The sequence below is a fragment of the Anabrus simplex genome, chromosome 5, assembly GCF_040414725.1.
Source record: "Anabrus simplex isolate iqAnaSimp1 chromosome 5, ASM4041472v1, whole genome shotgun sequence".
Lineage (NCBI taxonomy): Eukaryota > Metazoa > Arthropoda > Insecta > Orthoptera > Tettigoniidae > Anabrus > Anabrus simplex.
The window spans coordinates 305,152,642-305,178,425 of NC_090269.1; the positions used below are offsets into that span (position 1 = coordinate 305,152,642).

At 39.4% G+C, this 25,784-nt stretch overlaps 1 protein-coding gene across 3 annotated transcripts in view; it reads left to right on the plus strand.

The window, feature by feature from the left end:
- LOC136874020 (proton-coupled amino acid transporter-like protein CG1139) overlaps positions 1–17,557 on the plus strand; it is a 206,297-nt gene extending 188,740 nt beyond the window's left edge. For all 3 annotated transcript variants that reach the window (XM_067147489.2, XM_067147488.2, XM_067147487.2), the window contains exons 8-10: positions 8,254–8,432; positions 9,532–9,713; positions 14,243–17,557. In XM_067147489.2, the coding sequence (XP_067003590.2) occupies positions 8,254–8,432; positions 9,532–9,713; positions 14,243–14,487 (606 nt within the window). In that variant the 3' untranslated portion in view covers positions 14,488–17,557. The remainder of the gene's footprint in view (positions 1–8,253; positions 8,433–9,531; positions 9,714–14,242) is intronic.
- Positions 17,558–25,784: the final 8,227 nt, after the last annotated feature.

A 25,784-nucleotide genomic window follows, 5' to 3' on the forward strand; every position in this document is an offset into this window, starting at 1 on the left:
AATGGTGTGATCACTGGTTGAGAGTAAATTCGATGAAAACCAGCGTAGTTTCAGGCCACAGACGGGCTGTCAGGATTAGTTTTTCAGTACGTCCCAGGTAACTGAAAAGTGATACGAAGGGAATAAAGTTTATGCTAATGCTTCGTAAATCTAGAGAAGACACAGTTACAGAGTACCAAGGGAGATGTTAGTCGTACTAGAGATTATGGGATTTAGGGTAGATTACTAAAAGCAATCAAAAGGATTCATGTTGACAATTGAGCTGAGTGAGAATTGATTATAGAATGAGTTCAAGGTATTTACAGGGGTTAAACAAGACTGTAATCTTCCATCTTTGTTCATAATTTACATGGATCATATATTGAAAGGTATAAAGTGGCAGGGAGGAATTCAGTTTGGTGAAAATGCGGTAAGCAGTTTGGCCTATGCTGGACACCTGCTCTTAATGGCAGATTGTGCTGAAAGCCTGCGATCTAATACATCTTGGAACGTGAAAATAGGTGCAGTGAGTATGATATGAAAATTATAATTTCCAAGACTAAATTGATGCCAGTAATGAGAAGAATTGAATGTCAGGTTGGGAATATAAAACTGGAACACGTAGATCATTTCAAGTATTTAGGACGAGTATTGTCCCATTATTGTAATATAGCAAGTGAGACCGAATTAAGGTACAGCAAAGCTGATGCAGCGAGCTCACAGGTGCACTTGACAACATTCTCTAAGAAAACAGTCAGCTTCCGGGCGAAACTGTCTATAAACCGGTCTGTGGACAGACCAACGTTGATGTACGGGAATGAAAGGTGGATGGACTCAGGATATCTTATTCATGAATTAGAAGTAGGCCTAAAGACGTGAAAGTAGCCAGAAAGATCGCTGGTACAAACAGGTGAGAGCAATGACAGGAGAGTACTCGGAATGAGGAGATAAGGGCTACGTTAGGAATTAACTCGATGGATGAAGCTTTGCGCATAAATCACCTTCGGTGGCGGGATCATGTGAGACTTATAGTTGAAAGGCATAATAGCCTATAATAGCCTATAATGAAGTGAGTGAAGAGGTATGTATTGTAACCGTACAACAGGGTTACAGATTCCATTCAGTATTTATTATTATTATTATTATTATTATTATTATTATTATTATTATTATTAACCCGATTCATTAGATTTTATATTCTGTTTCTCATCATTTAGACTGTAATAATTAGGCATCACGCATATTATTGTATTTAATCATAGGTTAAGTGAAATTTGTTTGTAATTATTCTGTATTGCTGTAAGTGAGATTTGTTGGTTTCATATAGTCATGCTATGGCTTGTAACTCTGGCTAGATGAGCTGGCATAGTATTTTGCAATCGAGGCTATGTTTAACTGAGAATGTTGTGTGCAAGTAGAATTCCCGGTGACGCATGAAACTTAGTCATCTGCAATCCGCTTGGGCACGCTTAGACAACACTTGACTGATGACATCAGTGCGTGGGCACGTGATTGCGACCAAGTGTCAGTATTCGCCAGCTACTGTATGTTGAAGTGGAAGGGATGAACAGAGAGTAGGGAGATGAGTCGTCATCGCGAGGTTATAAAAGTCGATGCAACGGTGGTGAGAGGTATTCAGATCATATCGTTCAGGTCATATGTAACAGTCAGATGTATCAAATGGAATAAGTGGTCTTAGAGTGATGGTCAGAGCTAAGAGTTGTGTTTTCAAGAGGTCTTGTATTAATCGAGGAGGTCTACAAGTGGTGGTTGTATTCGAGCAGAGACGGGTACTATGCTGATAAAGAAACATCATCTTCTTGTGAGGATGGACTTCACAAGATGTTTCAATAATATTTTCCAATTACTTACAATATATTGTGTGGACGTAATTACATTGGAGCTCTCTACACGCGTACATGGTATGTAGGCCAACTCCTTGTTATATAAGAAGATAACAGCAGACGGCTCCCGACTTCAGCTCATAGGTTTTCCCAAGAATTTCAAGTTCAACAGCGGTGTATGCAGACATCAGGTAATTAAAGCATCAGACATGTTATGCATTCATAACATGAAGAAGAATGTAATCAGCGGCGATATCACATCTCACTTCAAGTTCATGCCTATAGCTTTTTTGTTTAGATTAAATTTTCCTTTTATTAGTACCGCAAATCTCACTATATATATATTTTTTTTTGTTAAATTAAAAGACGTCAATGATTGTTCATTGTGACGTAAATTATAGTCATAAACTCAGTTTTATTTTAATTATAATAAGTGATTCCAGTTCCATGTACAATCCTCAATTGTGGAAATGCAACAGTAATTTAATATTGTTCCTGATCCAAATCCCTGTATATTGCCAAATATGTGAGTTTATCACCTCACGCCTTGAGATAATTGATATAAGAGGTATGCTCTACCAAATTTTGTTGTTTTTATTTAAAAAGCAACTGGCGCTCAAACAAATGTTATGTATATTGTGTGAAGGAGATGAAGATATAAGAGTAGTGGTTGGAATAGCCACAACGTGTCGCCAGCAACGTGGGACTCGAAAGGTTCAGAAAAAGCAGAAAAAGTGTTTCTGAATGGCAATATACATGGACCAGTTCTTTTAATGAGTACGCACATGTTAAATTCACCGAGAAATGTTAGGAAGGTCATTTTGTTGAAGTTTGTATTTAAGGGGTAATGTCAAAGGAAGTGCAAGGGGAAATAGCTTTGAGATCGCGAAAAATTAGTAGGAAACCGAAGATGGACAAGGATAGCAATATGCAGTCAGGTGATGAGGCTGAGGTTATTGTGTCCAAGGAAATCCAAGGTGGTAACATAAATAGGAAGTTGGTGACTAAGTTGGGACCTGCTGAAAGTCAGAAAATAGTAGAAGGTGAGGAAAACGCTATCACGCAAGATCAAAGTAAAGGGGTGATTGACCTGGGTTTATTTAAATTGCTGATGTCCAAAATGACTGAGCAGAATAATGCCATTAGTGAGAAAATTGAATCTCAGAATAATATTATGAGTGAGAAAATTGGAACGGTTATTAGTGAGAAAATTGAATCTCAGAATAATATTATGAGTGAGAAAATTGAAACGGTTATTAGTGAGAAAATTGAATCTCAGAATAATATTATGAGTGAGAAAATTGAAACGGTCATTAGTGAGAAAATTGAATCTCAGAATAATATTATGAGTGAGAAAATTGAAGCGGTCATTAGTGAGAAAATTGAAGCTCAGGGTAGTAGTATTAATAAAAAGATCGATGATGTTAGTAATAAGATAGATCATAAGGTGTTAGAAATAAGTAAGCATATTAATAATTTAGAAAGTAAGGTAAATAGGGAGTGTAGTGACATCAGAGCTGAGATGGAATTGGGTCGGAGCGATCTCCATACTGAAATCGAGCAAGTTAGTGAGACAGGCATCAAACAAGGGCATAAGATTGATGAATTAGGCGCCAAGATCGAGTCTAATAAAGGAGAAATCAATGAGTTAGTAGAAGAAAGGTTTGAAAAGATAACCAATACAGTGGGGCAAGAAACTAGGAAATGTATTAGTAGGGTAGAATATGTGGAAAGAAAACTTGGAGAAGTAGGTGATCTAGAGAGTGAACAAAAATCATTATCACAGAAGGTGAGAGAATCGGAAGAAAAGTTGCAGGAGGAATTAAGAAAAATTCAAGAAAAGGCTGAGGAAACAGTGGAAGAAAAATTTCTGAGTTGCCAGAGAGTACTCCAGAAAGAAGTGCGTGACAGTAGAAATGTACGTGAAATAATTGTAAATAATGGTTTAATCACTAGAGATCATGATTTACCTAAGTTTTCTGGGAAAGAATTTAACCCGATGGAATTTATGAGAGTAGTAGAGAAGAAATTTGCTGTTCAATTAAGAGACAATATTATTAGCTGGGAAACTGTATTGGAGATCTTATCTAATGCTTTCGTAGGAGAGACTAAGTCTTGGTTTCAGGTATATAGAAGCTCGATGTCTAGTCTAACTGAATTTAAGGAAAAATTCATAGCTAAATTTTGGAGTGAAGGTGTTCATAGCAGAGAGAGAGAGAGAGAGAGAGAGAGTAATGTTTGGCAGGTATAATTCTAACGAGGGTGTTAGAATGACAGAATATTTTTGGCTCATGTTTTGGTGTGGAGAAATTTAGAATGTATTGGACCTGAGGCTGATATAGTTAGACTTATGGCTAAGCACTATCCCGATAGAATAAGAGAAGCTGTTTGTATGCAAAAATTGGAGACTATTAAGGAAATGGAGATTTTGTTGGAAAGTTTTGATGCTTTAGGTAGTAGCTTGAATAATAGGGCACTAAATAGGAATGTAGAAGGAAGGAGTAACCAATCTAATAATCAGGACAGGCCTATGAATAATCGTAACTACAGAAGAGAATATCAGGAGAGACCTAATAATAATTTCCACAGGGAGAGAAATTATCAAAATAGTTCGGAAAATTTCAGGACTGGGAGGCGTGATTATGGTAATCAACCAGAAGCTGGGAGGCGGGAGAATATAGGCCATAATAATAATAATAATAATAATAATAATAATAATAATAATGAAGCTAGAGGAAATAGGCAACAGGAGAGGCCGACTGAGGTGTGTAACCAACAAGTCGTAACCGAACCAAGTAATTTAAACGCGCAACGGACTGTATAAACAGGTCACTGAGACAGTCCGTAAATGGTGAGTTCACGTATAAGGTAGATAAGTATGTTAATGACGACCAGCCTATAGTTGTAAGTGAACATGATTGTGACCTAAGTAGCAATAATTCAAATGTTTTAAGTGACGACTTAATCGTAGACAATAAATTTTATAAGTGTAATTTAAATTTAGATATAAGGCAAGATTTGTTAAATGATCTTATATTATGTAATGAGGATAATTTAAGTAGTGTTACTGTTACACCGACGATTGAACTGCTGATATGGGGCAGAAAAGTTAAGATTTTGTTGGACTCTGATAGTGAGAAGTCATGTGTAAATTCCAAGCTGTATGAGGAAGTTTTGAGAGAGAAGTATGATGTAGCGGAAATTCCAGTGAGGAATACGTTCATCGTAACAGCTGTTGGAAACAAGTCTCAAAGAGTGAATAAACAAATAGCTGTCCCCATTAACATAAGTGGAGAATGTATTTTCCAACCATGCTTAGTTGTGCCTAATTTAGTTTATGCCGTTATTTTAGATACCGACCGGTTAATGTGTCACAAGGCTAAATTAAATTTTGATCTGTGTAATGTCAATCTTATTTGGGGAAAGAGTAGCAGGGAAATCAGTTTACCATATGATGTTTTGTCAGAAATTAGTGCGAATAAAGTGTGTTCTAGTACGGAAGGGTCTTGTGAAATTCCTAATATTAGGAAAAATATTGATGTCTGCCATGTGTCTATACAGAGAGATTCTAGAGATGAATTGTATGAGACAGTGGAGAAATGTAATTTAGTGGAAAGTCAGAAGGATGAATTGTGTGAATTGTTGATATCACATTGTGATGTTTTTAGTGATCGGCCTGGTAGAACACATCTTTACGAACACAAATTTAATGTTATTGATGACTCAACTTTTGTAGGACCGAAATATCCCATTCCGTTAAAATACGCTAGCGCTGTTGAAGAGCAGATTGACATTATGCTAGATTATAATATAATTGAAGCATCATGTAGTCCTAATTTGAATCCACTTGTTATTATAACAAGAAGGATAACACGGTAAGATTGTGCATTGATGGCAGATTAATGAATATGAGAATTTGATGCCTTCAGCAAATATGTCAAGATGTACCCATTGAGGAAAGCTACAGGGAGGGGTTGTCTCAAACAGGTCGTGGACAGATATATTCCTGAGTTCGGATGTCCCCTCAGAATATTATCTGATCATGGCAGCCAGTTTATTTCGAAGATCTGGAATACCAAACTAAATTAACTGGGGATCAAAACTATATTTTCATCGGTACGTTGCCCGCAAAGCAATATGGTTGAAAGAACGATGCGTGAAATAGGACTATATTTAGGGCATACGTGCATGACAAACACAACTCGTGGTTTTCACAGTTGAGTAATGTCGAACGTTGGTGTAACATCACGTTGCACGAGTGCACTGGATTTACGCCCTATGAAATTCATCACGGCAGGAAGCCTACTGATGAAATTGCGAGTATGTTAGGCTTGGACTTGGGAGAGGAGAAAACTAAGGATTTTTATATCTAGCTGGCTAGGGAGAATTTAAAGAAAGCAGGAGATAAACTAATTCGCCAGCAGAAGAAGACTACATTGGATGAATTTGAGCTTGGTGACAAGGTTTTACTCAGAGTGCCACTCCCGTCATCAGCAGAAGCTGGTCAATTTTCTAAGTTTTTCTTGCTATATATCAGGGATACTTCACCGTAGTGAAACGGATTGGGAAATGTGCTTATTCATTAGAAGACAAGGAGGAAATATCGTAGGCACATACAATATAAGAAATCTTAAGAAATATATCATGTGAGTTTGTTGATTAATTTTCATTATTATGTTAATTCACCATGTTTTATGAAGCTGGCATTGCGAACAGGACTTCAGTGAAATTAGCGTGTGTTGTGATATTAAGTGAAGCACGGCAGTGCAATAAACTCCAGTGCTTGGAGAAAGTGTATATAATGAAATGTCTTCGATAATTACTTTTGGACACAAAATGAACGTTTGAAACGACAGAAGTGAGAAAGTAATGTAATCTCTGTATGTAAATAATACTGTATAATCAAAGTGAAAATGATAATTGATCAATGTTTTATATGTGTAACAACGAACATCCAGATGGATGATACTATGTGCCCAATTTGTAAAGGGCATTTTTATACATGTATCTATGGTGTACTCGATTTCAGGTGATTATGTATATATTTCATGAATCAATCGATTCATTTAATCGATTATTTCATGAGGGAGGCGTTCTGTAACCGTACAACAGGGTAATAAGTGGTCTTAGAGTGATGGTCAGAGCTAAGAGTTGTGTTTTCAAGAGGTCTTGTAATAATCGAGGAGGTCTACAAGTGGTGGTTGTATCCGAGCAGAGACGGGTACTATGCTGATAAAGAAACATCATCATCTTGTGAGGATGGACTTCACAAGATGTTTCAATAATATTTTCCAATTACTTATAATATATTGTGTGGACGTAATTACATTGGAGCTCTCTACACGCGTACATGGTATGTAGGCCAACTCCTTGTTATATAAGAAGATAACAGCAGACGGCTCCCGACTTCAGCTCATAGGTTTTCCCAAGAATTTCAAGTTCAACAGCGGTGTATGCAGACATCAGGTAATTAAAGCATCAGACATGTTATGCATTCATAACGTGAAGAAGAATGTAATCAGCGGCGATATCACATCTCACTTCAAGTTCATGCCTATAGCTTTTTTTGTTTAGATTAAATTTTCCTTTTATTAGTACCGCAAATCTCACTATATATATATATATATTTTTCTGTTAAATTAAAAGACGTCAATGATTGTTCATTGTGACGTAAATTATAGTCATAAACTCAGTTTTATTTTAATTATAATAAGTGATTCCAGTTCCATGTACAATCCTCAATTGTGGAAATGCAACAGTAATTTAATATTGTCCTGATCCATATCCCTGTATATTGCCAAATATATGAGTTTATCACCTCACGCCTTGAGATAATTGATATAAGAGGTATGCTCTACCAAATTTTGTTGTTTTTATTTAAAAAGCAACTGGCGCTCAAACAAATGTTATGTATATTGTGTGAAGGAGATGAAGATATAAGAGTAGCGGTTGGAGTAGCAACAGTATGTATGTATGTATGTATGTATGTATGTATGTATGTATGTATGTATGTATGTATGTATGTACAATAAATAGAAATGTACATATTTTACGTAGGTAGCGGTCGTAATCTCTTAAACATCTGTACCAAAGAAAATGTAAGGAAATCGCCCGACAGAAATTATGTAAACTTTCCAGGCAGCGCAACTCTGTCTCTGTCTCTCTGTCTCTCTCTCTCTCTCTCTCTCCTGCTGTGACTGAAATAGCGTGCAACTTATAAATTGCAATAGATTCCAGTGACGTCCAATTTACTGAGTTGCATGACTGTTTACAACAGAAACTCGACGTTTCCACGAATACCTTAAGGCTTAACAGGCTGTAGTCTAACATATTTGTCTTTTAGAGACCAATTGTACAGCATTTCACATTATTACTTTAGCACGTTAGAAATTTGATGTGAAATATATTATTTTCTTGTTTCTTATTGCAGATCATCGCCATAGAGAGCAACATGAAGACGCCTCGATCGTTCATTGGCTACACGGGAGTCTTGAACCGCGGCATGGCCATTATCGTTACCCTCTACGTGTTTGTAGGTTTCTGTGGCTACGTGCGATACGGGTCGGAGTCTAAGGGGAGCATCACCCTCAACCTGCCCCTTGAGGACATGTAAGCAATTGATTTAGTTTCATTTGAATTGATGTGTTTGATTTTTATTTGCCAACTTTTCACTGCTCTCTGTCTCAGAAAACTTGAGATTCAACATAAACAATTCCTAACCACATGCGTATAGAGCTACTGAATTTTTCAAAAACATTATCTTCTTCACCGTGTTAAACTCTTGTCAGGGGAGAGTAATATTAGGTATGAAATAGATGGCCATAAATGAATTAATCATTCGCTATCTCACATATTACAAAATATGTATTAATAAAATATTCACTGTTGTTCTGTTGTTGAACGATTACATAATATTATCAGAATGTTTATTAAGATGTCTGGTACTGAATTAATTGTCTATAGATATATCTGAAAGGCATGGACCGAATTACTTTCAAACCACTTGACGATCAATCAGCGCCATCTACCAGTACATTCAAAAACAAATATTTTAGTTTTAAAATCTGTTGGTTTTAAGGGGATTTATGGGGTAGTGGGCGGCAGTCACATGTTCAGAACTTTCTTTCGCAACGGATTACGATCGCTTTCATGGAAGCTACTACCTAAGCTATTTCTAAGTTTAAAAAACGCATACCTATATTTTAAACGTAATACTGTCAAGGGAGTATGGCCTCTTTGTAGGAAAGCCATAATATGCAAGATACTAGTTTCGACTTTCGCCTGCAAGGTCTTGAAATAAATATTGAAATCTTTCGAGGAAAACCAGATATAAACAGCACTTGAAGACCTTTACATTAGTTCAGTATGTTCATACAAGCCGGGAAAATATAATTCTCCTCGTATTTCTCTGTTTGAGATTTCAGTCTATATCTCGTGGCCTTAGTTGAGTTTTTCCTTGTGACTTTTATATAAAATGTCATTCTCTCGGTGAAATTTCAAAGTAGCTTTTGATACGAGTTCACTGAATGTTCCCTTACCTGCTGATTTAAATAACGCTAGTATTTTTTCCTAATTGCCAACAATAAAGCATTACACTTCTAAAGTACACTGGCCGTCGCCATTGCAGATTGAATTATCTTTTCTTTCAGGCCGAGGCATCTAAATTTATCGGAACTCGTGATCTGAGGCATCATTCACTTTGTTTCAGACTGGCGCAGAGTGTGAAGGTTATGTTCGCTATTGCTATCTTCATCACTTACGCCCTGCAGTGCTACCTGCCTGTGGAGATCATCTGGAACTCGTGCGCCAAGGAGCGCTTTGCCAAGAGCTCCAACAAGAAACAACTCTTCTTTGAGTACCTGATACGCACACTTCTGGTCATAGCTACTTGTAAGTACCAATCACTCCCCAAACATAATATTTCTATCCTGTACTGTAGGTGCTCAGCAGTACGACGGCAATGACGTAATCCACTACCATCGACCCCCACCCCACCCCGAGCTAATTGTTTCCACAGACAAAACACCCTGAGCAAAATCGTGTTGCTATACTTTGAATCCTTCCAACTTCTCAAATCAAAAAACACTGGTGAGGGTTTCATACAATGGAATCATACACTAACTCGGGCGTTCAGTATATAATGCAAATCATTTTATTTCTCGACCAGTTTCGGATTTTATAAAATGTGGAATTTTGTTTGGGTCATCTTTGAATATTCCCGCTTAGTCTCGTAGTTTCATTAATTTCCTATTGTGGCAGTGCTATAACAAGCCGTCAAAATGGTGTCTGTAACGGAGGTGCGTACCAAACAGACACCAGTTATTGAGTTCCTTTCGGCAGAAAACCAGGGCATCACAAATATTCATAGGCACTTGCAGAATGTCTATGGAGGCCTGGGAGTGGACAAGAGCACGGTTAGCCTTCTACACGACAACGCAAGACCTCACACAGGTTTGCGAACCGGACAGGAGCTCACAAATCTCACAGTACGCTGACCGTTCAGCCAACGAGTCGGACGGAATACGGTATTCTAGCTAAAGGACTGGGGAATAACATCAACAAAAACGGTCCTGCTTTTAGAAAATAAATGTGTTTCATTATACCGGGAGGTCCATCAGCCCCTTATTTCTTCCGGAGGTAGGTAACCCAACTTTCTTTTTCTTTCTTTCTTAATCTGCTTACCCTCCAGTGTTGGCTTTTCCCTCGGACTCAGCGAGGGATCCCACCTCTACCGCCTCAAGGGCAGTGTCCTGGAGCCTGAGACATTGGGTTGGGCGATACAACTGGGGAGAATGACCAGTACCTCGCCCAGGTGGCTTCATCTGCTATGTTGAACAGGGGCCTTGTGGGGTGGGGGTATGGAAAGATTGGAAGGGATAGATAAGGAAGAGGGAAGGAAGTGGCCGTGGCCTTAAATTAGATACAATCCCGGCATTTGGCTGGAGAAGAAGTGGGAAACCACGGAAAACCAGTTCTAGGATGGCTGAAGTGGGAATCGAACCCACCTGTACTCAGTTGACCTCCCGAGGCTGAGTGGACCCCGTTCCAGCCCTCGAATTACTTTTCAGATTTCGTGGCAGAGCCGGGAATCGAACCCGGTCCTCCGGGGACGTCAGCTAATCACACTAACCACTACATCGTCTACTAATATCATTAAACGCTACAGCTCCTGACAGCTCGGAACATACTGGTTTGTCGAACAGCTCGTCTTCTTACTACCAAATCATTCCAGCTCGAACATTGTGACATTTTCGTAACACTAGTTGTTTGTCGGAAACCACTCTGAACAAATCGTACTGCTTTCTTTTGGATCGTTTTCAGTTCTCGAATTACTTTGCTGACAGGATGTAGTGTTTACAGTGCACTATGTCTTCTGGTATGGGCCAGAATAAATTTGTTACTTTCATTGACCTGTCTGTCTCATCCTTGGCTTTGACAATATGAAAATGACCGAGCTGTGAGTGATGCTGGTAGTATCATTCCGTATGCAGCCAGACCCTGTTATGAATGGTATGAAAATATCGTTAACAGGGTCCGGCTCCATGGCTAAATGGTTAGCGTGCTGGCCTTTGGCCACAGGGGCCCCGGGTTCGATTCCCGGCAGGGTCGGGAATTTTAACCATAATTGGTTAATTTCGCTGGCACGGGGGCTGGGTGTATGTATCGTCTTCATCATCATTTCATCCTCATCACGACGCGCAGGTCGCCTACGGGAGTCAAATCAAAAGACCTGCATCTGGTGAGCCGAACTTGTCCTCGGACAGTCCCGGCACTAAAAGCCACACGCCATTTCATTTCATTTCATCGTTAACAGGGTCGGTTGGTCCATGCATTTCAGTGTGCTTGGCAACTTACGGCTCGGTGAGGAAAGCAACAGGGAACTACCTCACTCCACATTTCCCTAATATGCCTCTTTCGTGACGCCTAGGCTATCTACGACAGCTGTTGACGGGGCTGTGGAGGATGAAACCAGCCTTCGGGCTGAATATCCAATATATCACACACCAGTTCTCGAATCAAGATATACTGGGACCTTGACAGCGACTTATACTCCCTCCTCTCTACATCCTTCCAAATGTCCTCATAACCATACGAAGAGATCTGTACTCTTTATTAACAATCTCGTTCATGTGAAGATATGTCCTTATGCATTGACGAGCAACTGAAGTAGAGATACCCCTTTCGCCTTAATGATGGCAGTGACGTGGTGTGACACGGACTTCACAAGATATCGAAGGCGTCAGGGAGCCTTACTGATCCGTGACCGCCGCACAGCCTCCCATAATGCACGGAGATTGGGTGGAGCAGGATCCAGAGCGAGCTGATTCCTCTCAATAGAGTTTGAGAGGTGCTATCCACATATGTCTAGGGGCAAGGAACGCACTGTTACTGGAAACCAAGGAAATGTCTCTCACGATAAGAAGACAATATCTGGCGAATACCTTCGAAGAAATAACATTGGTCAAAAACACCGGACTACATTATCATATGAAAGTTTTAAGAATTTCTAACACATAATTTTCCTCATACTTCAGTCTAAAAGACTCCCTGCATTTCAACAAAATTACGAACTTCTTATCTCTCATCTTTACTGCAGAAATTTTAGCTATCCACTCAGCCATTAGCTATAGAATTCGTCACGTCCGTAAGATTCTAATAGACCTACTTTCTGACTCACAATGTGCCCTTCAAAACCTACAAAATTCACATTGGGACCTGTCTACTCATCAGTATGTATTACACATTGAATTTAATCCGTACCGCCCAGAAAGCAACTCAGGAAGTACACCTCCTATGGATCAAAGGCCACTCTGGTATAACGATGAACGATAGTGTAGACCAGTTAGCGAAAGAAACCACAACATGTGAACACCGCCTTTACAAAGTTACCATATTCTGCCCACAATCAAGTAACAGACCTACAGGTAGTGATCTGAGTACTAGAAAACGTCACGGCTTGAAAGAGGGAAACACTATGCTAAAATTCAGCCTGCCATCCTAACGCAAGTCTGGTTCAAGAAATTGAGACTAACACGAAGACACCTTTCATCTTTAATAATAATGAGTCTGGGACATGGTTGTTATCCGAGTAATCTCCACAGGATCAAGGTATTGGACATCCCTCACTGTCCAGAAGACCCTGGAAAAATAGCCGACTTAAACCACTGTCATGTAAGAAGTACTCCCAACAGCAGAACCATCTGTACACTTCTCTAGTGAAGTTAAATACTCCACTACCAACCTCAGTTGTCATCCTCTTATCAAACCTAACTCCACAATCATGCGCTGTAATTTGTCAAGATTTATCATACTGTAGTATTGTTATAAGTTACGTCTCTTTTTCAGTTACGAAGATCTATTAATGTATACTCTCTCACTCTGTAAATGCTGTCCGCATGGTCGTCCGAAGCCGAACGCCATTAGTAGTAATTTTAAAAAATTGGATTGAGGTCGGGTGATCTTCGGGACTGAAAAAGCATCCTCATGTCTGTGGAGTGTTCATGGAATCAATCGGCCACAGTTCGGGAGCGATGGGTCGGTTCTTTGTCTTGTTACAGGAAAAACTTTCCTATAGGGCGCTGGAGGCGAACAAATGGGTTGACATGATCAGGCAGCAGGTTCCTGTAACGTTTGCCGGTAAAGGACATCGGTAGATATACCAGGGATTCCATTTCATTGCATGTGAACAGTCCTCAGAGAGGATACCGCCACCACCAGCTGAGCTGTAAGCTATGGCAAGAGGGACGGACCCAGTGTCTCATATACTGGGTGACGCATTCGTACCCTGTCATCGCCGTGTACCATCTAGCACCTCGACTCATCTGACCAGGCGAACTTTTTTTCCATACTTTGAAAGTCTAAAGACTGTGTTTCCTTACTCATGTCATTCACCGTGCCTTCTGACGTGCGACTACCAGAGGTACCCTATTCTGTACCCTATTGCCAGAAGATGGTTCTGGATTAGCATAGCTGCTCACACCTCGTTGTCCAGCATTGAATTTGACAGTTATCTGTTGCATTCTAGGTCCGTCTATCACCTCTTATCATCCGAGCTAACCGATGGTGACTTTCGTCATCAACACGTTGTTCTCCACGGCAGCTGACCCTGCTGTGGTATGTGGTGGTGGTATCCGAATCCGCGTACTCGTGGAACACTCGTGACACAGTACCCCGTGGAAAGCCCAGTGGCTGCACGACTTCGCAATCAAATGCGCAGAGAACTGTTGTCACATGGCCAGTTTTAGGTCCATTGTTAAAGCACATACTATTATCCTCAACTAATCAGAAGATATTTGAGGTGAAAAGCATGTACTATAGATACGGGATATATTTATAAATATAAATAGATAAATAGATAGCTGAAACACTTACTTATTTTTTAAATATTCTGTTTTCTCAGTGTGTCTTGTATTTTTCAGTCCTGCTGGCTGTAGCCATTCCTCGTCTGGAGCTTTTCATCTCGCTGTTTGGTGCCCTCTGCCTCTCCGCCCTGGGAATAATCTTCCCTTCCATCATCGAAATCTGTCTGCTCTGGCCGGACAGAAACTTCGGTCGCTACAACTGGATCCTTGCCAAGGACATTCTTCTGTTCTTCTGCGGTCTGGTGGCGTTGGTGATCGGCACTTATACCAGCCTTCAAGATATTATCACGTCGCTCATATGAAGTACAACTAGAACTATCGCTAAACATAGTGTTGTGAATGAATGCAGGGACCTTAAAGGCGTATTGCATGTTCTGCAGTGTAGGTAACATAACTTGCGGGCGTATTGTCTAGTCTACAGCAGTGCTCTCTGACGTCACAACTCACTGCTCTGTGGCCGGTCCGTGGGATTGTTGAGGGAAGAAAAGAAGGAAATTATGAGGTTAGAGTAGGATGGAGTATGTGATCCAATGTAGCCTTCTTTTTACCCTCATGTTCGCCAAGTCCGGGCACAGTAGATAAGAAACCTCAGCTGTGATGGACAGGCTCTCTATGTACAATCCGTCTTGGTGAAATCTACTAATATGGAGGTGGCATTTAGGTGATAGTCACAGAGAGGAGGGCATGCCACATTATTGCATTCCTTGTAAACATCAGTTCAAGAACTTTAATCCTGGAACTTCCTGTAAGATGATACTGCATACATACATTTTACGCATGGGAACACGCAATATGCACAGTATTAATTTTAAATTTCAGGCATTCTTTTATTTAAAAATAAGCTTGACATTTTATGTATTTTGCCATAAGGTATTGGATGTCCAGTTTTACCTTAAATCCGAACCACTAGGACACAACTTTCCACTTCTAATAGCACGATGGAAGTTAACGGGATTCGAACTAAAACCTATGTAGGCCCTAGTTAAAAGGCTATCAATGGGGTTAGTGAGTTATATCACGTCCGCTCAGTGTTTCTTTCCTTGCTCAAAGAGAATAGCTGATGTTTCAACAACTGTACGTGCTGCACATCTAGCCAATCACACCAGGGACTCTCGAATGAATGAGCACGGTGCTGCCAGTCGTGCCGGACGTTTGCTTAAGGCAGGCTCCTCACTTTCGTATTTCTCCACTAGCCATGTCATATTCTCACCCAGCTCCAAAAGCACTACTTTTACTAAACTTTGGACGTCTTTCATTTTTTTATTTACCTAGGTCTTTTATTTTATTTTCTAGATACCTTCATTATTCGAAGGACTGGACTTTTAAGCTTTAACAAGGGGTGGTTATCAAGACATATATCCCGTTAAACTGTAGTCACCACTACCACTACGTCTAACCATTTGGTAAAGGAAAGAAGTCTATTAAATTTAGAGAAGGAACAAGCTCTTTGATCACACAGAAGTCCATTCACTGCTGCAATACGCCCGCAAATATCGCTACCTTAAATCCTCTACGTAATCCAGTAAACTGGAAGCTTTTGATTATGTTCCCAAAAGTTGTGAAGGATCTAGATGATTTTTATCCAGTAGAGACCTCTTCTAGCTAATATCACGTCCACGATAGTCGTGACTCCGTTGTGATGTGGCCTCTGAGGCAAAACGTTGGTAATAATAAGGAAGAACCTGAGAAAGTTATTTTGGCGTGTGTTTGTGATATAGGGACTGGTGAGCGTCACTGTGGACGTGCCGATAAATGTTCACACAGAATGAACTGAGTTTTAACGTGCTTTGTGAACTGTTACTCCGTTATGGAGGTTTAGAAACTTTAGAATAACAGTATTCCTTTAGAAGTATTATGATTTGACAAGCAGACAGGAGACTAACTAATATGATGGTTTGAAATAAGAATTTGTGAGAGGCAGGCATATGGAACAGTTTGAATGGTAACAATGAATGTATATGTCAATATCCTTCATCATTGGCAACACATTTCTCTCACTGTGATGCTAGATGACGTATAAGTGTTCATTTGGCACTGAATGGAGCACATGCTGCTTTCTCCTGTGCAGTTCTTTCGTCCCACTGGAAGTGATTCCCTTTCCTACACTTCAACAACACCCCGGCCATTTGCAAATCCCATGGGGACAGATCAGACTTTTCCAGTGGAAGGCGCTGAACCTGACAACATCATTTGGAGAGCACAGTTTGCGTGTAGCGAGCCTAGTGTTATTGTGAAAGAGAATAACTCTCCTCACTTGGAGATGAATTTTGTCAGTGTCGATCTGCTGCTGCAACGATGCAAGAGTCTTGATGTGTCGATCAAAAGGGATGATCACCCTCTATCCAAGAATTCCATAAATCTACGATCGAAGAAGCGTACAGTCTTGCACTGGCCTATTATTTGATCTTTTTTGGGTCGTGGTGACCCAATACGTTTCTGCTGCATGACTGCAAGGCGCATTTCGGTATCGTAGTGATGGTGAACAGTCTCATTCCCTGCCACAATGTGAACAAAGTAATCATAGACCTGAAATCAATGTCGGTTCAGTGCTGTTGGCAGAAACGTAGTCATGCCTCTTCTTATTACTCATTCAGATTTTGTGGGACGTACTGAGTACAATACTTACGATAATCCCGCATTAGTTCGTCAACATTATTCATATAGACTGCCATGTAGACAACACAGGGTTTTCCTGTTCGTGGTTCATGCTGTAAAGATGAGCAACCACTTCAGAACCACGACTCCCAAGCGTCGATGGTAGTCGGAAGAAATTAATGCTTAAATCTTAAACAGCTTCCATTCTGTGGCGAATGTTTTCGACAGTGTGAATTTCAGCTGTGAGAACCCGGATCATAACCCCACAGTTCTTGGTCGCACTGCCTTATATTATCCCAAGACAGGCTCACCCACTCCAGCTAACAATGTGTCTAATGTCACCTGTCTGCTGAGGCTTGTGGAAGCAGTGTGTTGCCAATTGTGAAGTACTGACATGCTATTACATTACTTTCCAATTAGAGGCTTTTCTAATTTCATTTGTTGATGTGTCATATGTTTGTCACAAAGTAATTGATGTTAGATACATTAGATACTGTAAGGCCTACAAACAGCGCAAATTCACTCTCGACTTGCTTGTGATTTTACCTGTAACTTGTTATAACTTATAGTTAGATGTGTGTTTCCGAGTGGCCATCGGTTTTCCGATAGTTTTTCAATCCTATAATACGTACCTGACTAGACTGCGTTACATTTTCTGCTTCTTAAAGGCCATTTGTTCAACTAAAGTTCTCAAGCCTACAATGGGTATCTGTCTAAACTTCGTTACCCTTGTGAAAGAACCTGTCAGATCACGAAGTTTAACTCCACAAATTTCCATTTTTCTTTAGTGATAATCAACGACACATCTGTAACACAATAATAAGACTGAATTCCTCTTCAGATATATTTCTCACAACCCTTATGATTGCTTTTCTGATAATATTACAGTGGTGTTTACATTTTACAACGTCTTTCAAAGAGACTGAAATTTTATGTTTTTAAAAAGTAATCCTGGTATCATTCATGCATGACCTGTGACGACAGAGAATGAGAGTATTAATTTATTGCAATTTGTACCTGTACATGCAGTTAGATATTCTTAATCCACGAACCATACCAAATCTCATGGTATTACAGCCCTGACCGGGAATCGAACCCAGGACTTCGAGGTAAGAGACAGGCTAGCTACCCTTTGACCACAATATTGCCATCTCAGTTCAAAACACAAATAATATTTCAACCAAAAATAAGTTAAGAATTAAATATCTTATAACGTACGTAATTTGCGTTAATCACGTGAATCTTCTGTGGGCATTTCTTGTACGTAGACTATTAGTTTAAACTACGTTATCGAGTCTAAGATACCAGCTCATCGACATCCGCACCAAGGCATGACTCTCCCGCACCCGCCTTTCTTCCCTTTTCAGCTTCCTCCAAATAATTTTACTGTTCGCCCTTCTTTCTCACTCAAGGTTTCTATAATCCATACATTATTCAAAGGGGGACAAAGAAAATTCTTGTCAGTTACTAATAGTTGATACCTAGAACTGTTTGTGCATATTTAGGAAGACACGATTAAGATCGTTTTAAGTAACAAAATGTCTTGAGACTAAAATAGGCAATTAATAGGAAATGAAAAAATAAAATTACCCGAAAATCTTTCTGCAGCGTTTGCAGGTTACATAATGACACGGAGTAAATAAAACAAGGAGTTATTTACTACGTAAAATAACTTTCTGGTACATGCTTAGAAATTAAATATCAATCCAGGATTTTCCAAAAACGCTTCTCGAAACTTGTTATTGTACTTGAAAGTATAGCGTGAACATAACTTTTAAGCTCTAATATAAACGAGACTAAAAATTTTAATTAATTTTATGGAAGTTTGTATGTATAAATGTGGGGAAATTTTGATGAAAGTAGACGACTATATTCCTTTGAAGAGAAGAATAACGGCCACAGTCTAGGACATTTTCTCGTACATCCTCTCACTGTGCATCTCGTTTCACTACCTTCATATCAAGCTGAAAACTGACTGCCTAATTTTCAGCAATGTTTAATCTGTTGGGGAAAAGTATTTGCGTGTATGCAGCTTATTTCGGTGTAAAATGACCACACTTTGTATTTCCATAATTAGAATGTAAACTACTCAACACCACTTTTTGCAATAAGATCAGAGGTGTGCCTGCTACCCAACTAATCTGTTACAGTAAGCAGATGCGAACATCGACGTCTCCTGTTAATGCTTATAGTAGCTTGAGTGAAATCTATCAGTCATTCCATAATTATATGTTCCAGTTTTTAATATGTAAATGTATACTTTAACAATATTTCAGAGTATGTGTGACTTGGCAGAGTTGTAATTTTTAAATAAATATATTTTTCTTTTTATGCTTTGCATGAAATAAATTGCAGTATTAAAACGAATCTGTTTTATTTTGATCATTTCTCCTGTGTTCAAGTTCTAGAATATTAATCTCCTGAGCGAACATTTTCCCTTCTTGATCACTATTGTCCTTTATTTTAATTTGGTGGAGCTCAGTTTAGGACTTCATCAGGTGTTCCAAAACGGGATACACTTCCTGCTGCCACACCTTGGCCTGAGATCGCCAAGTCTGTTATGAAAGTTGCACAGATGTGTTTTTTACAGATTATAGTAAATACTGAATTTAGTAAATGCTGGATTTTTTCCTACTAGTAAAGAATTCTAACTTTAATATTATATGTTTAAGATAAATATTTTTAACCTATTATTCGTAAACCATTAATTTATCTTTAAAATTAACAATAAATCTCTCCAGAACTATATTGTTTTATTAACTGTAATGAAAACACCATAATGTCTGCAGATTGAAGAGTACTGATAGCATTTACTTATTGAACATTAACTAAATATGTTTGAGAATAAGACTGGACGCGAGTATATTACATCTTTCGTCAGGTTACATCGGGTCCTCATAGTACAAGTCAGTTATTTTAACTTCAACATTTAGCAGAAAAAACGATTAAAAAGTAAAAATGTGCCCTTCAGGCAAGCAAGTCAATGTTGAAAACATCCTAGGGGTATGAGCTACGAATTTCAGGTAAATAAAATATAATAAAGAAGGAGAAGATATTGTTTATTAATTCCTAAAAATTACAAGCCTTAACTTCATTCTCGTTATCTGGCAGATTAGATTAGCAGTTTGCATCTTTCTACAACTACGAGCGCTAATGTGAGCCAATGCAGAGTTTCACTTAAACCTTATAACTACATTAGGTGTGGACATTTTTCGAAATATCAAAATACGCCTGAGGGTATTGAACCAAGGAACACATTATAGAAATAATTATATAAATAAGATAATTTAGCTAGGATTTTAATCAAAATTGCATTTAGGCCGGAAGTGAATTTTGAAATTCTTGTTTTTAAGTTTGATAGAGCTATCTAAGACTCACAATTTGGAACCTTTTTGGGCCCTTTATCCCTTCAACTTTCGGCACAATTGAAGATATTGCTTGATTTAATGTTTTTCCTAGTATGGGGACTCCTAATTTGTCTGCCAAGAAATGTTTTCAACATAACAATTTTCTGAAAAACGTAGATATAGGCCTATTCATTTCAAACCCTCTACAAATAATAGGCTATATCTGTTTTAAAGCTTCAAACTTATGCCTTAAAATGCAGCTACTTTTGACTTTCACTCTTTAGCCCTGGCATGAAAGATGGGGAAAATGGAAATTGCAACACCATGAACGGATGTACTGCACTTACACCACCACCCTAAGTGTACAGTCGCTCAAATAAAGAATTAGCGCATGCTGCTGTATGGTCCTCGCTGCTTCACTTCTCTCAGAAACAATTGTATCGTGGGTATCCACAGGATTTGTATCCACATGGGAGGTGAATTATATACTGACAATAATTAAAATTAAGTAGAAAACCATAAAAGTAGTTGGTGGAACGTAAAGCAAATAATCTATATATTAAAAAAATTTATGAAAACTAAAGTCAGTCAGTCCGGTCATTCTATCCGACCGATTTCCTTCATTCTTTTTTAAACTGAAAGGTATCCATGCACAGATTTGTTGTCAGGTACTATAAATCACTTAACTTCCACCTTCCTCAAATTATTTGATTTTTTCCATTTGTTTTCTATCTGAAGCAATCATATCTTTGGTTCTGATTGAGGTACTATTATTGAGGTATGGAGTTCGTTTTGACCTAAGAACACTTAGTGAATCAAGCTCTTTCAATTCAGCTCTTATCTATTCAAATTGGTTGATTCTGAGGAGAGTTATGAGTGCACATTCAATTTGACAGTCACATTTCTTCAACATTTTTTTCTCATTGAAGAAATCATATCTTTAGTTCTAATTGAGGTACGCAGTTTGTTTTGGTCTAAAAACACTCGGTGGATCAAGTGCTTTCTTTTGAGGCAATAACTACTAAAATTGGTAGATTCTGAGAAAAGTTATGAGTACATTTGTCTCCATGACGAAGATCTTTGAAGGACTTTTTAACAGTTCGGCGAGTAGTGTTGTTCCAAGAAACGTTTAATTCAATTTCTTTGTGTGATGTATTTTCAAGTGTTTTGTTGACATAATATTACATTCTATTGCCACAGCACATCATGTGCTTTATTTCATTAACTCGAAACTTTGCAAATACGTCCGTGAGGATAGTAACGAACAACACCATACTTTGTACATTGCGGGCGGAGCCGGCGGGAAACTGCTAGTATTATTTAAAAATTGAGTGGAATGAAATATTGAATTCGAGGTACATATAATACCATGCAGTCATTCCTTTGTTTTATTTTTTGAGTGACGGGTGTGAGGCAGTGCTGCAAAGACAACGTGTTCAGGTGCCTCCGTGCACACATGTGGACAGAGATCAGTGCAGGGCGCATCCCAGTGCAGTGGTACGGAGTCATTAAGATCCTAGATCACGTCCTGTAGAATTGTCATCCGGGAGATAGTGGGTTCGAGCCCCACTGTCCGCAGCCCTGAATATGGTTTTCCGTGGTCTCCCATTTTCACACCAGGCCCTTAATTAAGGCTACGGCCGCTTCCTTCCCCTCCTACGTCTTTCCTATCCCATCGTCACCATAAGACCTATCCGTAACGATGCGACGTAAAGCAGATTGTAAAGGAAAAGTAGAATTGTGTAGTTTGTCCGCACTGAGGGGAGCGTGTGATGTTGGAATAAACAGCCCTGAAGAGTAATTACATTAAAAAAGAATGGTTGTGTACAATCTTTTGAGGGTGTAATGATTGTTCAACAGCGTGTGAACACGGTTGTCAATCCAGCAGTCATCTTTCTAATGGCCACCGTTGCAAACGGGATGTTTCAGCAGAGCAATCCCTGCCTTCACACTGAGGCATCTACATAGAAACTCTCCAAGACATTACGCCCACAAGGTCCTTAGACCTACTGTAAGTCATACTGAACATGTGCGGGGCATGATGGTAGACACCTTCAAGACTACCCCTTAGCATTGATACATGTATCAACCCGCCATCAGCGCAACCGGGATTCAGTGCGAAGGCAGTTTGATATATATATATATATATATTGTACCGGGAACACCGCTACACCGCTACGACAAAGTCCGAAGTATGTTTGTTGAACTTCGCGCGAGGTGGAAGGTAGGCAGCCCGCCGAACGCAGTGACGTATCCAGCGAGTGACGTGGCCGCCGTAAGCCAGCTATCCGCTACCATATATGGTAATGATCCAGCTCGTCCTCAAAAGTACATTTTTGAGCTAATTCATCGCTATTTTGACACTGCCAACTTGAAAGCCTTTACAATGGACATCATATCTTAAGATTTCAAGAAAATCCGCCGAGTATTATAGAAGTTATAAGGGTAGATAGTACCCGAGTTCTAGACACTTCCATGCGAACGTGTATAAAAGGAGACCACCCGACCTACGAATTCAGTGTCTGTCACTCCGCCGTCTCTGTGACACGGGTGACAAGAGAAGTGTTGTGCGTGTCGAACTTCTAGTCGACAGTCTGCGAAATCCAAGTTCGGTATTTTCTCTAAGTGTTGTATCAAGACTTTGTCATATTCTTGAAGTGCCTGAATGGGACTTTACTTTTGAGAGCATCGTATTGGAACTTAGTCATATTGACACATTGGGACTTTGTTTTTTTTTCGTGTGTCGTGATTGGACTTTGATATTTTCTTAAAGTGCCACATAAGAACTTTGTTTTTTTCTGAAGCGTCTCATTGGAACTTAGTTATTTTCGCCAAGTGTCGCGATAAGACTTTATTATTTTCTTAAGGTGACGTACTGGAACATTGTCATCGGAACTTTATTTTCTTCGAGTGTCGTGTTGGGACTTTAATATTTCGACACGTTGGAACTTTATTTTATTCGAGTGTCGTGTTGGGACCTTAACATTTTGGCACATTGGAACTTTGTTATTTCTACACATTGGAACTCTGTTTTTTTTTTTTTTTTTTTGAAGTGCCACATAAGGACTTACTTATTCGACGACGATTGAATTTCACGTGTGTTGTGTATCGCATTGAACTTACGTTTCGAACTTATTCGAACTTATATTTTTGAATCAATTTCTGCAACATTGAACTTAGGGGACATTCATCATTACGTTTAATTGTGAAATATGCAATGCTTTCCAAGTGCTGCACAGGGACTTACGTTTTGATTCTTAAAGACTGTGACAATTCGGAATACGCATATCGCATTTCCCGAAAGCCTAGAACTTTCCAGTATTTTGAGTGATCCATAATTTATGAATTCAGACTTTTTCTTGCGAATATTATTTTCTTTAATGGCTATTCACTTCGCTTATTAATGCAACAGGACAGTTTCCGAGTGCTACTTATTCAGTTCATTGCCAATATGTTTTAAATCTTCAGAACTATGCATTTAGGACTGCAGTGACAGTAATCCTCTAGAACATTCTGACTTACCTTATGAACTTGCATTTCTACCAGTACTTGTTCTTCGAGTGATTATTTCAGAACGTTTTGATTTAATATCTAGAGTGCAGTAACCATAATTAAAGGGTCATATCTGTTCAGACAGCGCCCTGAATGTGTGGAGTGCCGTGCAGGAAATTCAGGTGTGAATTACGTCTCGAATCGAACCCAGGAACGTGTGCCAATCTTCGAGACATTCCAGAACGTCGGGACATTCCAGAACGTCGAGACTTCCAGAACGTCGAGACATTTCCAGAACCTCCAGACATTCCAGAACTCCTCATCCGAGCAGGTGTGGTCCCTGCCCAGTTGATGTCCAGCACCATCCCAGGACTTGGAGGTGCCAACCAGCCACGACACTTCCACGCTGCTGTACGAAGGTGATATGAACTTGCTTTTGATGATCAATAAACTCAATTTATCAAAATAATCTCTCAAATTGATGACTATACCTCTCTCTGTACCAGCTCCAATGATAAAGCCACTCCCTAGGTTAAGAATCGTGCTCGTTCATTTAATATCAAGCGCCTTAAAGATATGAACACATTTTTACGGGTACAATATATATATATATATATATATATATACATGAATATTACTCTCGAAACTTTTAGTGACACCTGGACTCCCTAGTGCTGAATCGGTAGACCTAAGCAATCTTCGTGATTCGTATTGGCAACCTTTGAACACAAACTATGAATCGAGTATGCATCGCAGTGAGACATCTGGCACACACTTTACGTACTACTACTGTTGTTGTGACTGTGGAAGTGATATTTCTAAGAATTCATGCTAGGAACAAGATTCGAATCGAGAAATGTTACATATATATATATAAAATTATGTGTGTGTGTGTGTATGTGTGTGTGTGTGTGTGTGACACAGTTGTTGGTTTAAGATAATAAAGGTTTAGAAAATTCATATCGATCGATCATACTATCGATTCAGTTCAGATTTCATTTCCATTCAGTTGTCAGCATTACCGGAAACCGGCTAGCTCCCTCCTTACTCCTCACCGGTCGGTAGATGCAGAGTGACTCTTGGCCACAGACATATAGATCTAAACTGGCAATAAGAAGCAGGAATCTAAAGTCGGAAGCGTGCGGCCGCGGCCATCTTACGTCACTACACTACCCGATGCGTTAATGTAAAATAGTAGGCGAAATGGGAATATTGGATAGGAGACAATTAAAATAATTAAAAGCACATCGAAATAATAACAACACTGATTAATTCGACCTATTAGGTCCTTAATTTTGATGTTAAAGAAAGAAACACTGGTATATCAATTTACGAATGCTTACAAATAGCCAACCTGTTTTAGACCGATTTATGGTCAAATCTGTTTCCATTCAACTCTCTTACAGAGTAGCTCTCGGCCACAGACATATAGATCTTGACTGGCAATGAGAAGCAGGAATCTGAAGTCGGAAGCGGCCAGCACGAATCACACGTTTTTTCAGGTTTGTTTGTTTGCCCAACCCTTGTTCCGTTTTTGTACAGGGTCGGATATGAAGTGAGATGAATCAGTCGTGGCGAGATTTTATGACCGGATGACCTTCCTGACGTCAACCCCAACAAAGGAGTTAATGAGATGAAATGAATGACGTGAAATACGATAGTAGGAAGGGGGAGGGTGAAATCCGATGCCGGCACATAGCCTTCTCCTGTCGAATAGCACCAAGGGGTCTGCTCGAGGCTTATCTTCCCCATCCAACGGACGAATCACCATCAACGGCGTCATATGCCCTCACTCCATTTGAGCACTGCGGAGTGATTTGGAATTTAATCCAGGCTTTTGGCACGCAATCTAATGATTGGATATTGTATACCATCACCTCCCCTACCTTCCTAGCCAACATTCTGTTAGTGAATTATTTTTCGACCAATGGGACTCGAACTGACAAACCACGGTGTCAGACTGTTTAGACTTCAATGCCACCAGGCGGGCTCTGACATGTATTTTCAGGTACAGTAATGAAATTACAGTAATAAGGCGATAGACGTGCGCATCCATACAACTTAGTTGTGACGTCATTAGGTGTGTTCCCTTTCATGACTGACCTTAAACGATTACATGTGTTCTCTCCGAAATACATCTCAGTAAATTTACACACATGAACATC